Consider the following 16,245-nt stretch of genomic DNA (forward strand, 5'->3'; position numbering starts at 1 on the left):
ATTGTACTCTCCAGCCTGCTGGAACTTGTACGCAAGTGCACGCTTAGTGTACTGATAGTACCTCATCAGCCCCTCTGGTGAGGTCTGGTTAAACTATTAAAGTTACTGTTGCACCCAAACACTTACACTTTGCTGGGTGTCCAGAGGTTAGTCATACTTGTATTATTGGTGATTCTGCAGATCACTAATAATCAGGTATACGTCTGTATTGTTGGTGATACTGCAGATCATCAATAATCAGATACTCTCTGTGTGCTGACACACCAACCGTTACAAGAAGAATATAAAACAGGAAAACATGATAACAGAGTTGTTTAAGATGAGTTTACACCCTTTCTGTGTAACAATGTCATTTTTCTATAGATCCCTCGGTGGAGTCCAGATTCCAGAAAACAGGAAGACATCATGGTGAATCCCTGTTATGTAAAAAGATTTTTTGCTATCCTTGCACTCATGCTGTTGTTTTCCTGTGGATTCTTGTTCCACTTTGAGACACGAACATCGCTTCTGAAAAGTTTGGCACAAAGACATTTTGCGTTACAAACAAAAGACAGCCAACAGCCTGTGAACAATCAGACCTATCCAGCCTTCCGCCATCCTCTGGCCCCACCTTACCCATATCCGTATATGTACCTCATCAACCAGCCAGATAAATGCAAAGACAGAGCACCCTTCCTGATCATGCTGGTAATTGGTAAAGTCCATGATTTGGAGACAAGACACACCATACGGGCAACCTGGGGCAATGAAAGTAACTATGATGTTGATGTGCTGAGGATTTTTTTGCTGGGATTTTCAGATTTTGTCTCAGACAGGACTCAAATGATGCTGGAGGAGGAAAGTGAAGCCTTTAAAGATATAGTCCAACAAGACTTCATGGACACCTACTATAATCTTACCCTAAAAACCTTACTGGGCATGGAGTGGGTGACTAAGTTCTGCCCTAAGGCCAGCTATGTGATAAAAATTGACAACGATATGTTCCTTAATGTTGACTATCTGGTTCACAAGCTTCTTCATCCAAAGCTTCCAGTCCGTCAAAACTATTTTACGGGATTAATCGTATCTGGTACAGGACCATCAAGGCAAAAAGAAAGTAAATGGTATGTCCCTGAGGAAATTTACCCCAATGACACTTACCCACCCTACTGTTCTGGGCCTGGATATGTCTTCTCAGCTGACATGGCAGAAAAAATCTATGACATATCACAACGGATTCGGATAAACCCTATGGAGGATTGCTTCATGGGGATTTGTCTACACGAGCTCCATATTCCACCCACACCATCTCCTCAGTATATATTCAATGGCCATTACATAGAATATAACCGATGTCAATTTCACAAGCTTATCACAGTCCACCATTATTCGAGTGATCAGCTGCGGAGTATATGGTCAGATTTTTGGACTTTGAAATCTTTAGACTGCGAGCAGGGCCTGATTTCTGGTAAGACTACAAAGGCCATGCCCTAGGGCACTGAAAAAGCAGACGGGTAAAAGGGTGTAAGGACTTACAGAGAGATAAAAGCCTGCATGTCAAAATAAATCATTTTTCCTGCTCCAAAGATGCCCTGCTTTGCTGCACACACAGTCACACACAGTCACACACAGTCAGAATTCCAGATCTCCATGTATTTTCCTTACTTCCTGGTGTGCGACGAGACTGTGCTATCTCCAGGAGGAACATCATGTAAAGCTTCAGTTTAGTGCCAGGGTTGTAGAGAAACCTGGTTCACCATGTGCTTGCTGGGCGATCTGTAACTCTGGTTGTAGACAAAATTTCTGACCCGGTAAGGTAAACATTTTCATGGGACTATCCGCTCCACTTTACAACTCAAACTGAGCTGAACAGTGTATAGATGCTCAGACTCTGTGACTTGAGTCATTCCCTCTCTACCCCCTTTAGACTATATAGGAAGCCATACATCAGATGATTATGGGCAGATTCGACAATGAGACACATTTATTTCTAATCGAATCAGATTAGAGAGAGATTGGAGAGAGATTTGCATCTTTGTCGAAGCTGGCCACATACTGCAGGCCAACTCCTGTCCGATTTCAGAATGAAATCTCCAGAGAATTGGCTGATCCTGCCGTGTCCACCCCGCCGCTGCCCCCCTAATGTATAAATGTACCCCCCATGAGTGCATTTTTATACATTCGCTGTCCTGTTTCAGCCTCCGCGTGGTGACCGTCCATCTCTGGGTGGCTCTTCTATCAACTGCATATATGCTGGCGGTGGCGCATAGGGTGTGGCATCACACGCTATGCGCCAGTGGCGTGTACAGAGTTGACAGAAGAGATGCCCGGAGGTTTCAGTGACGGACACCACGTAGAGGCTGATACAGGACAGGTAGGCCATGATTCACTAACCAGCGCTAAGCTGGTTAGTGTGCCTAAAGACCTAGTGGGCGCAAACCACGGAGTTAAGTGGCCACACATCGCACACAGCCCAGTGCAGTGCGCGCGCAGCCGTTAATAGTGCACGGTGCGACGATAATGTCGCACCCGCTGCCTTGTAAACGAAAATGACACATCGGGTGCCCCCAAAGCGGCGCACTGATGCACCGTTTCGGGGGCACCCGATGCGTCATTTTCGTCGCACAGGTGGAAACGTTTACAAGGCACACTATTAATGGCTCTGCGCGCATTGCCCTGGGCTATGCGCGATGTAGCTTTGCGTGGCTATTAGTGCCCGCAAAGCTACATTTCGGGCATTGAGTGGCTTTTCACTCCGGCGCTAATGCTTAGCGCCGGTTAGTGAATCAAGCCCATAATGTATAAATGCACTCATGGGGGGCACATTTATACATTAGTGAGACAGCGGTGGGGGTTTCGTCATTTTTTTTGCTCATTCTGAAATTGGCCACCATATCGCCGCACACCCGACCAACCTACTTTGGCCCGACATCTTGCATCAGGCGTGATAAATTCGGGCTGAAATTGGTCGCATTGTCAGTTGGGCCTGCATTTGGCAGCCCAGATTTTCAACCAATTTGTTTATAGTAATTAAATTGGTTGGTTGATCAGCCGCCAAAGTCAACAGATGTATGGACACCTCAAACCTTAATCACTTAAGAACTGCAGTCATAAAACCCCTTAAGGACCAGACACTTTTTTTCCATTCAGACCACGGCAGCTTTAACGGTTTATTGCTCGCTCATACAACCTACCACCTAAATTAATTTTACCTCCTTTTCTTGTCACTAATACAGCTTTCTTTTGGTGCTATTTGATCGCTGCTGTGATTTTTTGTTTTTATTAAATTCATCAAAAAAGACATGACTTTTGTCAAAAAAATGATTTTTTTTTAACTTTCTGTGCTGACATTTTTAAAATAAAGTAAAATTTCTATATACATTTTTGTCCAAATTTATTGTGCTACATGTCTTTGATTAAAATAAATATCCAATAAGTGTATATTTATTGGTTTGGGTAAAAATTATAGCTTTTACAAACAATGGTGCAAAAAGTGATTTTTCCCATTTTGAAGCATCTCTGACTTTTCTGAGCACCTGTCATGTTTCATGAGGTGCTAGAATTCCAGGATAGTATAAATACCCCTCAAATTACCCCATTTTGGAAAGAAGACATCCCAAAGTATTCACTAAGAGGCATGGTGAGTTCATAGAAGATTTTATTTTGTGTCACAAGTTAGCGGAAAATGACATTTTGTGACAAAAAAAAAAAAAAGATTAAAAAAAAAGTTTCCATTTCTGCTAACTTGTGACAAAAAAAAAAGAAATCTGCCACGGACTCACCATGCCCCTCTCTGAAGACTTTGGGGTATCTACTCTTCACAATGGGGTCATTTGTGAGGTATGTTTACTGTCCTTGCATTTTTGGGGTGCTAAATTGTAAGCACCCCTGTAAAGCCTAAAGGTGCTCATAGGACTTTGGGCCCTTTGCGCACCTAGGCTGCAAAAAAGTGTCACATATGTTTCTATCGCCGTGCTCAGGAGAAATAGTATAATGTGTTTTGGGGTGTATTTTACACATACCCATGCTGGGTGGGAGAAATATCTCTGTAAATGAGATATTTTTGATTTTTTTACACACAATTGTCCATTTACAGAGAGATTTCTCCCACCCAGCATGGGTATGTGTAAACATACACCCCAAAACACATTATACTACTTCTCCTGAGTACGGCAATACCACATGTGTGGCACTTTTTTGCAGCCTAGGTGCGCTAAGGGGCCCAAAGTCCTATGAGTACTTTTAGTATTTGACAGATCATTTTGAGGCAATTGGTTTCTAGACTACTCTTCACAGTTTAGGGCCCCTAAAATGCCAGGGCAGTATAGGAACCCCACAAGTGACCACATTTTAGAAAGAAGACACCCCAAGGTATTCTGTTAGAGGTATGGTGAGTTCATAGAAGATTTTATTTTTTTGTCACAAGTTTGCGGAAATTGATTTTTATTGTTTTTTTTTCACAAAGTGTCATATTCTACTAACTTGTGACAAAACATAAAATCTTCTATAAACTCACCATACACCTAACGTAATACCTTGGGGTGTCTTCTTTCTAAAATGGGGTCATTTGTGGGGTTCCTAAACTGCCCTGGCATTTTAGGGGCTCAAAACCGTGAGGAGTAGTCTGTAAACCAAATGCCTCAAAATGACTGTTCAGGGGTATAAGCATCTGCAAATTTTGATGACAGGTGGTCTATGAGGGGCCGATTTTTTTGGAACCGTTCATAAGCAGGGTGGCCTCTTAGATGACAGGTTGTATTGGCACTTAAGTGCAGGAAGTGGAGGATGTTCAAAAATGGTGACCTGGGCATGGCAGCAGAGAACATGGGCATGTGATGTATTGGGTGCATAGACCAATAAGACCGCGATACATTCTTTTTGACTAGACCCATGTTAAGGAGAAAGCCCCAAAAAATGTTACGTTCGGAAACTTGGAGTGGTTTTCACCGAAAAGGCTGGGCATGGTAGCTTCTTTGATTGGCGGTTGCTTATTGTGTGGCATAGCGGTTGGTCTCAGCCACAATTAAGTCGTAGAGACCACAGTGATCAGAAAAAAAAATTCTGTCACTTCGGTGGGGCAGCTGAGGGTTTGGCTGGGTGATCAGAAATCCGCAGGAGGCTGATTAGGGCCTGATCTGATGGACAGGAGTGCTAGGGGGTGACAGGGGGTGACAGGAGGTGATTGATGGGTGTCTCAGGGGGTGATTAGAGGGGAGAATAGATGCAATCAATGCACTGGGGAGGTGATCGGAATGGGGTTTGAGGGGGATTTGAGGGTATGGCCAAGTGATCAGGAGACCACACGGGGCAAATTAGGGCCTGATCTGATGTGTAGTTGTGCTAGGGGGTGACAGGTGGTGACAGGAGGTGATTGATTGGTGATTAGTGGGTGATTAGAGGGGAGAACAGATGTAAATAATGCACTGGAGAGGTGATCAGGGGGGGTCTGAGGGTGATCTGAGGGTGTGGGCAGGTGTTTGAGTGCCCCTGCAAGGGGCAGATTAGGGTCTGATCTGATGGGTAGCAGTGACAGGTGGTGACAGGGGGTGACGGGGTGATTGATAGGTGATCAGGGTGTGATAAGAGGGGAGAATAGATGCAAGCAATGCACTGGTGAGGTGATCGGGGGGGTCTGAGGGCGATCTGAGGGTGTGGGCGGGTGATTGGGTGCCCACAAGGGGCAGATGAGGGTCTGATCTGATGGGTATGATGGGTAACAGTGACAGGTGGTGACAGGGCGTGATTGATGGGTGGTCAGTGGGTGATTAGAGGGGAGAACAGATGTAAATTATGCACTGGCCAGGTGATAAGGGGGGGGGGTCTGAGGGCAATCTGAGGGTGTGGGCGGGAGTTTGAGTGCCCGCAAGTGGCAGATTAGGGTCTGAGCTGATGGGTAGCAGTGACAGGTGGTGACAGGGGGTGACGGGGTGATTGATAGGTGATCAGGGTGTGATTAAAGAGGAAAATAGATCCAAGCAATGCACTGGCGAGGCGATCAGGGGGGGTCTGAGGGCGATCTGAGGGTGTGGGTGGGTAATTGGGTGCCCGCAAGGGGCAGATTAGGGTCTGATCTGATGGGTAGCAGTGACAGGGGGTGATTGATGGGTGATTGATGGGTGATCAGTCGGTGATTAGAGGGGAGAACAGATGTAAGCAATGCACTTGGGGGTTATCTGAGGGTGGGTCTGCGGGTGATCTTAGGGTGTGGGCGGGTGATCAGGTGCCCGCAAGGGGCAGGTTAGGGTCTGATCTGATGGGTGGCAGTGACAGGTGGTGACAGGGGTTGATTGATGGGTGATTGACAGGTGATCAGTGGGTAATTACAGGGGAGAATAGATGTATACAGTACATGGGGGGGGGGATCTGAGGCTGTGGAGGGTGATCAGGAGACCCCAGGGGGCAGATTAGGACCTAATCTAAAATATAGCGTTGACAGATAGTGACAGGGGGTGATTGATGGGTGATTAGGTGGGTGATTGGGTGCAAACAGTGGTCTGAGGGGGTGATCACGGGGGTCTGACGGGTGCTGTGGGTGATCAGGGGGCAGGGGGGCAGAATCAGTGTGTGTGTGCGCTTACCAGGGGGGCTGCCTCCTGCCCTGGTGGTCCCTCGATCCCTGGGACCACCAGGGCAGGAGGCAGCCTGTATAATACGCATTGTATACATTACAAAACGTATTATGCGCTTACTATGCGGCAGATCGATGGTTAACAACCCGCCGGCACTGCTAAATGGCCGGTGGGTTGACGACGCGGGTGCGCGCGATCTCCGGGAGTTCAGTCCCCCAGGAGCTACCGCCGATCGATGTTACGCGGTCCTGAGGGTGCCACTTCGCCGCCACCCATAGGTATATTGCAAGTGGTTAAACGGTAAAAAAAAAAAATTCAAAATCTGTCAAGGAATCAATCAGTAAAATAAATGTTCCCTTTTGATAGCTAAGCAACAGGTCTGTGATGACAGGAGAGCAAAGAAAGAGATGAGCGCTGCTCTGCTACTTCATGTCTAGTACACACATGCAATTTCCCATAAGATAGATTGGTCACATCTATTATTTCTGACAGGTTCAATCTGATCGTTTTTCTGATCAAATTTGTATAGAGGTGATCGGAAAATTGATTCAACCCATCAATCTAATGGGAAATTGCATGGTGCGAACCAGGCATTAGGTAGGGACTCACTGCTCTGATAGGAAAAACAATCATTCATCATTTTTCAGATAGAAAACATACACACTTATATACAGTGCTGCCCCTCACAAAATTTGACTTAAAGTTACTTTTATTTAACCAGCAAGTACCGTATTTTTCAGACTATAAGACACACTTTTTCTCACCCAAAAGTGTGTGTGTCGGGGTAGCGCCTGCGTCCTATAGTCTGAATACAGGGAGCCCTCAATTTACGAACGCCCACCGATACGAACCGCAGCCTCGCCGCGATGTCCCTGCAATGCCCCAGTGTCCTCCTGCACTGCCCATATGTAATGTGAATAGCGGCAGCAGCCGTGTATCTGCTCTTTGTCTGACCTAATTAGCTGCAGTAGGCCATGCTAGGCTCTTGTAGGCTTGTTAGCTTGCTCCTTACGGATTCTTATTGCTAAAAAAGCACCCCTCAACAGTTTTTTTGAGAGCTAATCTTGTTCTTGCAATCTATTTGTGTGTGTGTGTGTGTGTGTGTGTGTGTGTGTGTGTGTGTGTGTGTGTGTGTGTGTGTGTGTGTGTCCTACTGACACTTGTGTTGCATAGACAGCCTTGGTAATTCCTACTGTGTGTGCCACTGCCAGGCCCAGCACATTCAGTGACTACCTGTGTGTGTGACAGGTGCACATTGTAATACCCTTGTTGAGGCAAGTGACTAAGATAGAAGTAAATATTTTATATTTGCTCTTGAGCAACAATATAGGGTGATAATTAGAGGGGAGGAGTGGATCTCTGTCAGGTTTGGAAATGACTGTAATGGCTGATTTCAGGAATTTTGAGTACATAGTTCGGTGCAGGGAGAGCCAAATGGCGGCTCTCCTTGCTGCCGCTAAACTCTGAGGTGGCGTTAAATACCATTCCCCCACAGGTTGTCGCAACTCGGAGGGAGATGTAATTCGGGGTTGCTAGAGTGCGCATCATAGCATTGCTGCTATGACGGCGCCTAGCTTCGGCGCACGGCGCTCAGGGCCGCACTCCGAAAAAAGCTGCTTCGCAGGAATTCAGATGGAACCGACCGACCACAGAGGATGGAATTATAAAAGGAGATACTGTATTTTACGGAATATAAGACGCTCCGGCATATAAGACACACCTAGATTTAGAAGGCAAAAATCAGGAAAAATAAATAAATAAATAAATAAACCTAGGTGCGTCTATGGTGCAGGGGTGTCTTATGGACCTTTACACCCCCCAAAACTGTCTCTATCTAAGCTGAACTGCCCATCTACACTAAATCCTGCTACACTACACTTCACTTACCCCTGCTGCCCCCACCAACTACACTACACTAACTAACCCCTGCAGCCAAACCAAACTACACTACACTTCACTAACTAACCCCTGCAGCCAACCCAAACTACGCTACACTACACTACACTACACTACACTAACTAACCCCTGCAGCCAACCCAAACTACACTACACTACACTTCACTAACTAACCCCTGCAGCCAACCCAAACTACACTACACTTCACTAACTAACCCCTGCAGCAAAAGCAAAGTACACTACACTTCACTAACTAACCCCTGCAGCCAACCCAAACTACACTATACTTCACTAACCAACCCCTGCAGCCAGCCCAAACTACACTACACTACACTACACTACACTAACTAACCCCTGCAGCCAACCCAAACTACACTACACTACACTAACGAACCCCTGCAGCCAACCCAAACTACATTACACTTCACTAACTAACCCCTGCAGCCAACACAAACTACACTACACTACACTTCACTAACTAACCCCTGCAGCCAACCCAAACTACACTACACTTCACTAACTAACCCCTGCAGCCAACTTAAACTACACTACACATCACTAACTAACCCCTGCAGCCAACCCAAACTACACTACACTGCACAGCCAACCCAAACTACACTACACTTCACTAACTAACCCCTGCAGCCAACCCAAACTACACTACACTTCACTAACTAACCCCTGCAGCCAACCCAAACTGCACTACACTTCACTAACTAACCCCTGCAGCCAACCCAAACTACACTACACTTCACTAACTAACCCCTGCAGCCAACCCAAACTACACTACACTACACTTCACTAACTAACTCCTGCAGCCAACCCAAACTACACTACACTAACTAACCCCTGCAGCCAACCCAAACTACACTACACTACACCAACTAACCCCTGAAGCCAACCAAAACTACACTACACTACACTTCACTAACCAACCCCCTCTGCCAACCCAAACTACACTACACTACACTAACTAACCCCTGCAGCCAACCCAAACTACACTACACTACACTAACTAACCCCTGCAGCCAACCCAAACTACACTACACTTCACTAACTAACCCCTGCAGCCAACCCAAACTACACTACACTACACTAACTAACCCCTGCAGCCAACCCAAACTACACTACTCTACACTTCACTAACTAACCCCCTCTGCCAACCCAAACTACACTACACAACACTGACTAACCCCTGCAGCCAACCCAAACTACACTACACTACACTAACTAACCCCTGCAGGCAACCCAAACTACACTACACTTCACTAACTAACCCCTGCAGCCAACCCAAACTACACTACACTTCACAAACTAACCCCTGCAGCCAACCCAAACTACACTACACTACACTAGCTAACACCTGCAGCCAACCCAAAACTACACTACACTACACTAACTAAATCCTGCACCCAACACAAACTACACTACACTACACTAACTAAATCCTGCACCCAACACAAACTACACTACACTACACTAACTAAATCCTGCACCCAACACAAACTTCACTACACTACACTAATAACCCCTGCAGCCAACCCAAACTACACTACACTACACTTCACTAACTAACCCCTGCAGCCAACCCAAACTACACTACACTACACTAACTAAATCCTGCACCCAACACAAACTACACTAACTAAATCCTGTACCCAACACAAACTACAATACACTACAATAACTAACCCCTGCAGCCAACCCACACTACACTACACTTCACTAACTAACCCCTGCAGCCAACCCAAACTACACTACACTACACTAACTAACCCCTGCAGCCAACCCAAACTACACTACACTAACTAACCCCTGCAGCCAACCCGAACTACACTACACTACACTAACTAACCCCTGCAGCCAACCCAAACTACACTACACTTCACTAACTAACTCCTGCAGCCAACCCAAACTACACTACACTACACTTCACTAACTAACCCCTGCAGCCAACCAAAACTACACTACACTTCACTAACTAACTCCTGCAGCCAACCCAAACTACACTACACTACACTAACTAACCCCTGCAGCCAACCCAAACTACACTACACTACACTTCACTAACTAACCCCTGCAGCCAACCCAAACGACACTACATTACACTAACTAACCCCTGCAGCCAACCCAAACTACACTACACTTCACTAACTAACCCCTGCAGCCAACACAAACTACACTACACTTCACTAACTAACCCCTGCAGCCAACACAAACTACACTACACTACACTTCACTAACTAACCCCTGCAGCCAACTAAAACTGCACTACACTAACTAACCCCTGCAGCCAACACAAACTACACTAAACTTCACTAACTAACCCCTACAGCCAACACAAACTACACTACACTTCACTAACTAACCCCTGAAGCCAACACAAACTACACTACACTTCACTAACTAACCCCTGCAGCCAACACAAACTACACTACACTTCACTAACTAACCCCTGCAGCCAACACAAACTACACTACACTAACTAAACCCTGCAGCCAACACAAACTACACTTCACTACACTAACTAAATCCTGCACCCAACACAATCTACACTACACTACACTAACTAAATCCTGCAGCCAACCCAAACTACACTACACTACACTAACTAAATCCTGCACCCAACACAAACTACACTACACTACACTAACTAACCCCTGCACCCAACACAAACTACACTACACTACACTAACTAACCCCTGCAGCCAACCCAAACTACACTACACTACACTTCACTAACTGACCCCTGCAGCCAACCCAAACTGCACTACACTACACTAACTAAATCCTGCACCCAACACAAACTATACTACACTACACTAACTAAATCCTGCACCCAACACAAACTACACTACACTAACTAAATCCTGCACCCAACACAAACTACACTACACTAAACTAACTGAATCCTTGTAATAGAACGCGGAAAAGCCACCGCATGTACTGACAGCAAGGCGGCTGATTCTGCGTCCAGCGCGGCGGTTTGAACGCAGCAGCGTGCGGCTGGTGTGGCTGGGTCTGTTAGTTCACACAGATTGAGGAATACGCGCGCACGCGCTGAGAGGCAGAACCTTTATGACAACCAAGGAGGGATTAGCTGACCAGGTTGGTCAGCTGACCTCAGAGCAAGTGACTATTGGTTGATCATTGTTGGGTGGTGCCGGAGAGCGCCGCTCTATATATAGTTACTGCTGGTCAGTCTCAGGTTATCTGTCGTTGCGAACACTTACGTGAAAGCACTCAGACCTTAGTCAGATCCTACAGTGTGTTAGAACCAGGAGGACCTGGGAATTCACACTGAGCCAGATTACTTCTGTGTATCCTTGTGTATACTACACTAGTGTTGGGCGAACAGTGTTCGCCACTGTTTGGGTTCTGCAGAACAATACCCTGTTTGGGTGATGTTCGGATTCGGCCGAACACCTGATGGTGTTCGGCCAAACTGTTCGGCCATATGGCCGAACTAAGAGCGCATGGCCGAACGTTACCCGAACGTTCGGCTAGCGCTGTGATTGGCCGAACGGGTCACGTGTAGTGTTGGGCGAACATCTAGATGTTCGGGTTCGGGCCGAACATGGCCGAACTCCGAACATAATGGAAGTCAATGGGGACCCGAACTTTCGTGCTTTGTAAAGCCTCCTTATATGCTACATACCCCAAATTTACAGGGTATGTGCACCTTGGGAGTGGGTACAAGAGGGAAAAAAAATTAGCAAAAAGAGCTTATAGTTTTTGAGAAAATCGATTTTAAATTTTCAAAGGGAAAACTGTCTTTTAAATGCGGGAAATGTCTGTTTTCTTTGCACAGGTAACATGCTTTTTGTCGGCATGCAGTCATAAATGTAATACATATAAGAGGTTCCAGGAAAAGGGACCTGTAACGCTAACCCAGCAGCAGCACACGTGATGGAACAGGAGGAGGGTGGCGCAGGAGGAGAAGGCCACGCTTTGAGACACAACAACCCAGGCCTTGCATGAGGACAAGAAGCGTGCGGATAGCAATTTGCATTTTGTCGCCATGCAGTCATAAATGTAATACAGATGAGAGGTTCAATAAACAGGGACCGGAAACGCTAACCCATCACAGATGTTCATTGTTCATGTTACTTGGTTGGGGTCCGGGAGTGTTGCGTAGTCGTTTCCAATCCAGGATTGATTCATTTTAATTTGAGTCAGACGGTCTGCATTTTCTGTGGAGAGGCGGATACGCCGCCGATCTGTGACGATGCCTCCGGCAGCACTGAAACAGCGTTCTGACATAACGCTGGCTGCCGGGCAAGCCAGCACCTCTATTGCGTACATTGCCAGTTTGTGCCAGGTGTCTAGCTTCGATACCCAATAGTTGAAGGGTGCAGATGGATTGTTCAACACAGCTACGCCATCTGACATGTAGTCCTTGACCATCTTCTCCAGGCGATCGGTGTTGGAGGTGGATCTGCACGCTTGCTGTTCTGTGTGCTGCTGCATGGGTGTCAGAAAATTTTCCCACTCCAAGGACACTGCCGATACTATTCCCTTTTGGGCACTAGCTGCGGCTTGTGTTGTTTGCTGCCCTCCTGGTCGTCCTGGGTTTGCGGAAGTCAGTCTGTCGGCGTACAACTGGCTAGAGGAGGGGGAGGATGTCAATCTCCTCTCTAAAGTCTCCACAAGGGCCTGCTGGTATTCTTCCATTTTGACCTGTCTGGCTCTTTCTTCAAGCAGTTTTGGAACATTGGGCTCGATTCACAAAGCGGTGCTAACCCAGTTAGCATGCCTAAAAGACTTTAGGCATGATAACCATTGCACCATGCTGGTGAAAAGCCAGTTTAGGCGTGATAAGTTTAGGTGTGATAAGTTTAGGTGTGATAAGTTTAGGCATGCTAAGTTTAGATAAGTTTAGATCGCTTGCAAAGTCCCGCACGCAAAGCAGCGCCATTAAACTTTATACAAAGTGCACCAGTCTTTGCTAGCGTAAAACTTTTGATCAGCTGTGCACTGCGGTGCTAACGCAGTTGGCGCTTAAACTTAGCATGCCTAAACTTATCACACCTAAACTTATCATGCCTAAACTTATCACACCTAAACTTATCACACCTAAACTTATCATGCCTAAACTGAGTTTAGGCATGATAAAGGGCTTTTCACCAGCGTGCTAACTGTTAGCACCGCTTTGTGAATCAGGCCCATTGTGTTTGTACCGTGGATTCAGAAGGGTATAAACCCAGTAATTGGTGTTGTCCAGAATGCGCACAATGCGTGGGTCGCGTTCAATGCAGTCCTAGGCCGAAGAGGTCATAGCCTAGGGTCACAAAACCTGTTTATTTGGGCAATTTCAATGGTGGCGAGCCTGACGTACATAAATCGCAGCAATGGCCGTTAGCAACGTCTGAATCTCACGAAATGTCTCATGCAGGTAGAAGACATATTGTTAGACTTGGGCTCCAAAGATGGGTTCCCTACATCTCTGCAAACCAGAGTTACAGGGCTCCAAAATTGGTAAAATCACCCATAGGCTTTCATTGGGCCTCCTATTTACAGTTCCAAAATCTCACATCTTTTCAAAGGGCAATTACTCAGCAGTGGCAAATTTTCTAGCATTGTAGGGACCCTTAGGGGGAACATGACTGGTGAGTTTCGGGCCCCTAGGCCAAAGAGGTCATAGCCTAGGGTCACAAAAACCTGTTTATTTGGGCTATTTCAATGGTAGTGATGGTGACGTACATAAATCGCAGCAATGGCCGTTAGCAAAGTCTGAATCTCACGAAATGTCTCATGCAGGTAGAAGACATATTGTTAGACTTGGATTCCAAAGATGGGGTCCCTACATCTCTGCAAACCAGAGTTACAGGGGTCCAAAATTGGTAAAATCCCCCATAGGATTTCATTGCCTCCCTATTTCACTTTCCAAAATCTCACATCTTTTCAAAGGGCAATGGCTCAGCAGTACCAAATTTTCTAGCATTGTAGGGACCCTTAGGGGGAACATGACTGGTGAGTTTCGGGCCCCTAGGCCAAAGAGGTCATAGCCTAGGGTCACAAAAACCTGTTTATTTGGGCTATTTCAATGGTAGTGATGGTGGCGTACATAAATCGCAGCAATGGCCGTTAGCAACGTCTGAATCTCACGAAATGTCTCATGCAGGTAGAAGACATATTGTTAGACTTGGATTCCAAAGATGGGGTCCCTACATCTCTGCAAACCAGAGTTACAGGGGTCCAAAATTGGTAAAATCCCCCATAGGATTTCATTGCCTCCCTATTTCACTTTCCAAAATCTCACATCTTTTCAAAGGGCAATGGCTCAGCAGTACCAAATTTTCTAGCATTGTAGGGACCCTTAGGGGGAACATGACTGGTGAGTTTCGGGCCCCTAGGCTGAAGAGGTCATAGCCTAGGGTCACAAAAACCTGTTTATTTGGGCTATTTCAATGGTAGTGATGGTGGCGTACATAAATCGCAGCAATGGCCGTTAGCAACGTCTGAATCTCACGAAATGTCTCATGCAGGTAGAAGACATATTGTTAGACTTGGATTCCAAAGATGGGGTCCCTACATCTCTGCAAACCAGAGTTACAGGGGTCCAAAATTGGTAAAATCCCCCATAGGATTTCATTGCCTCCCTATTTCACTTTCCAAAATCTCACATCTTTTCAAAGGGCAATGGCTCAGCAGTACCAAATTTTCTAGCATTGTAGGGACCCTTAGGGGGAACATGACTGGTGAGTTTCGGGCCCCTAGGCCGAAGAGGTCATAGCCTAGGGTCACAAAAACCTGTTTATTTGGGCTATTTCAATGGTAGTGATGGTGACGTACATAAATCGCAGCAATGGCCGTTAGCAACGTCTGAATCTCACGAAATGTCTCATGCAGGTAGAAGACATATTGTTAGACTTGGATTCCAAAGATGGGGTCCCTACATCTTTGCAAACCAGAGTTACAGGGGTCCAAAATTGGTAAAATCCCCCATAGGATTTCATTGCCTCCCTATTTCACTTTCCAAAATCTCACATATTTTCAAAGGGCAATGGCTCAGCAGTACCAAATTTTCTAGCATTGTAGGGACCCTTAGGGGGATCATGACTGGTGAGTTTTGCCACTGCTGAGCCATTGCCCTTTGAAATGGTGTGAGATTTTGGAACGGTAAATAGGAGGCCCAATGAAAGCCTATGGGGGATTTTACCAATTTTGGACCCCTGTAACTCTGGTTTGCAGAGATGTAGGGACCCCATCTTTGGAATCCAAGTCTAACAATATGTCTTCTACCTGCATGAGACATTTCGTGAGATTCAGACGTTGCTAACGGCCATTGCTGCGATTTATGTACGCCACCATCACTACCATTGAAATAGCCCAAATAAACAGGTTTTTGTGACCCTAGGCTATGACCTCTTCGGCCTAGGGGCCCGAAACTCACCAGTCATGTTCCCCCTAAGGGTCCCTACAATGCTAGAAAATTTGGTACTGCTGAGCCATTGCCCTTTGAAAAGATGTGAGATTTTGGAAAGTGAAATAGGGAGGCAATGAAATCCTATGGGGGATTTTACCAATTTTGGACCCCTGTAACTCTGGTTTGCAGAGATGTAGGGACCCCATCTTTGGAATCCAAGTCTAACAATATGTCTTCTACCTGCATGAGACATTTCGTGAGATTCAGACTTTGCTAACGGCCATTGCTGCAATTTATGTACGTCACCATCACTACCATTGAAATAGCCCAAATAAACAGGTTTTTGTGACCCTAGGCTATGACCTCTTTGGCCTAGGGGCCCGAAACTCACCAGTCATGTTCCCCCTAAGGGTCCCTACAATGCTAGAAAAT

At 46.1% G+C, this 16,245-nt stretch overlaps 1 protein-coding gene across 1 annotated transcript; it reads left to right on the forward strand.

Moving 5' to 3' along the window:
* Window positions 1-453: 453 nt before the first annotated feature.
* LOC137562158 (beta-1,3-galactosyltransferase 2-like) lies at window positions 454-1,473 on the forward strand. Its single transcript, XM_068273491.1, has one exon. It carries the CDS (start codon window positions 454-456, stop codon window positions 1,471-1,473), a length of 1,020 nt encoding a protein of 339 aa, XP_068129592.1.
* The last annotated feature ends 14,772 nt before the right edge of the window (window positions 1,474-16,245 follow it).

This window comes from Hyperolius riggenbachi, chromosome 3 (genome assembly GCF_040937935.1).
Source record: "Hyperolius riggenbachi isolate aHypRig1 chromosome 3, aHypRig1.pri, whole genome shotgun sequence".
NCBI lineage: Eukaryota > Metazoa > Chordata > Amphibia > Anura > Hyperoliidae > Hyperolius > Hyperolius riggenbachi.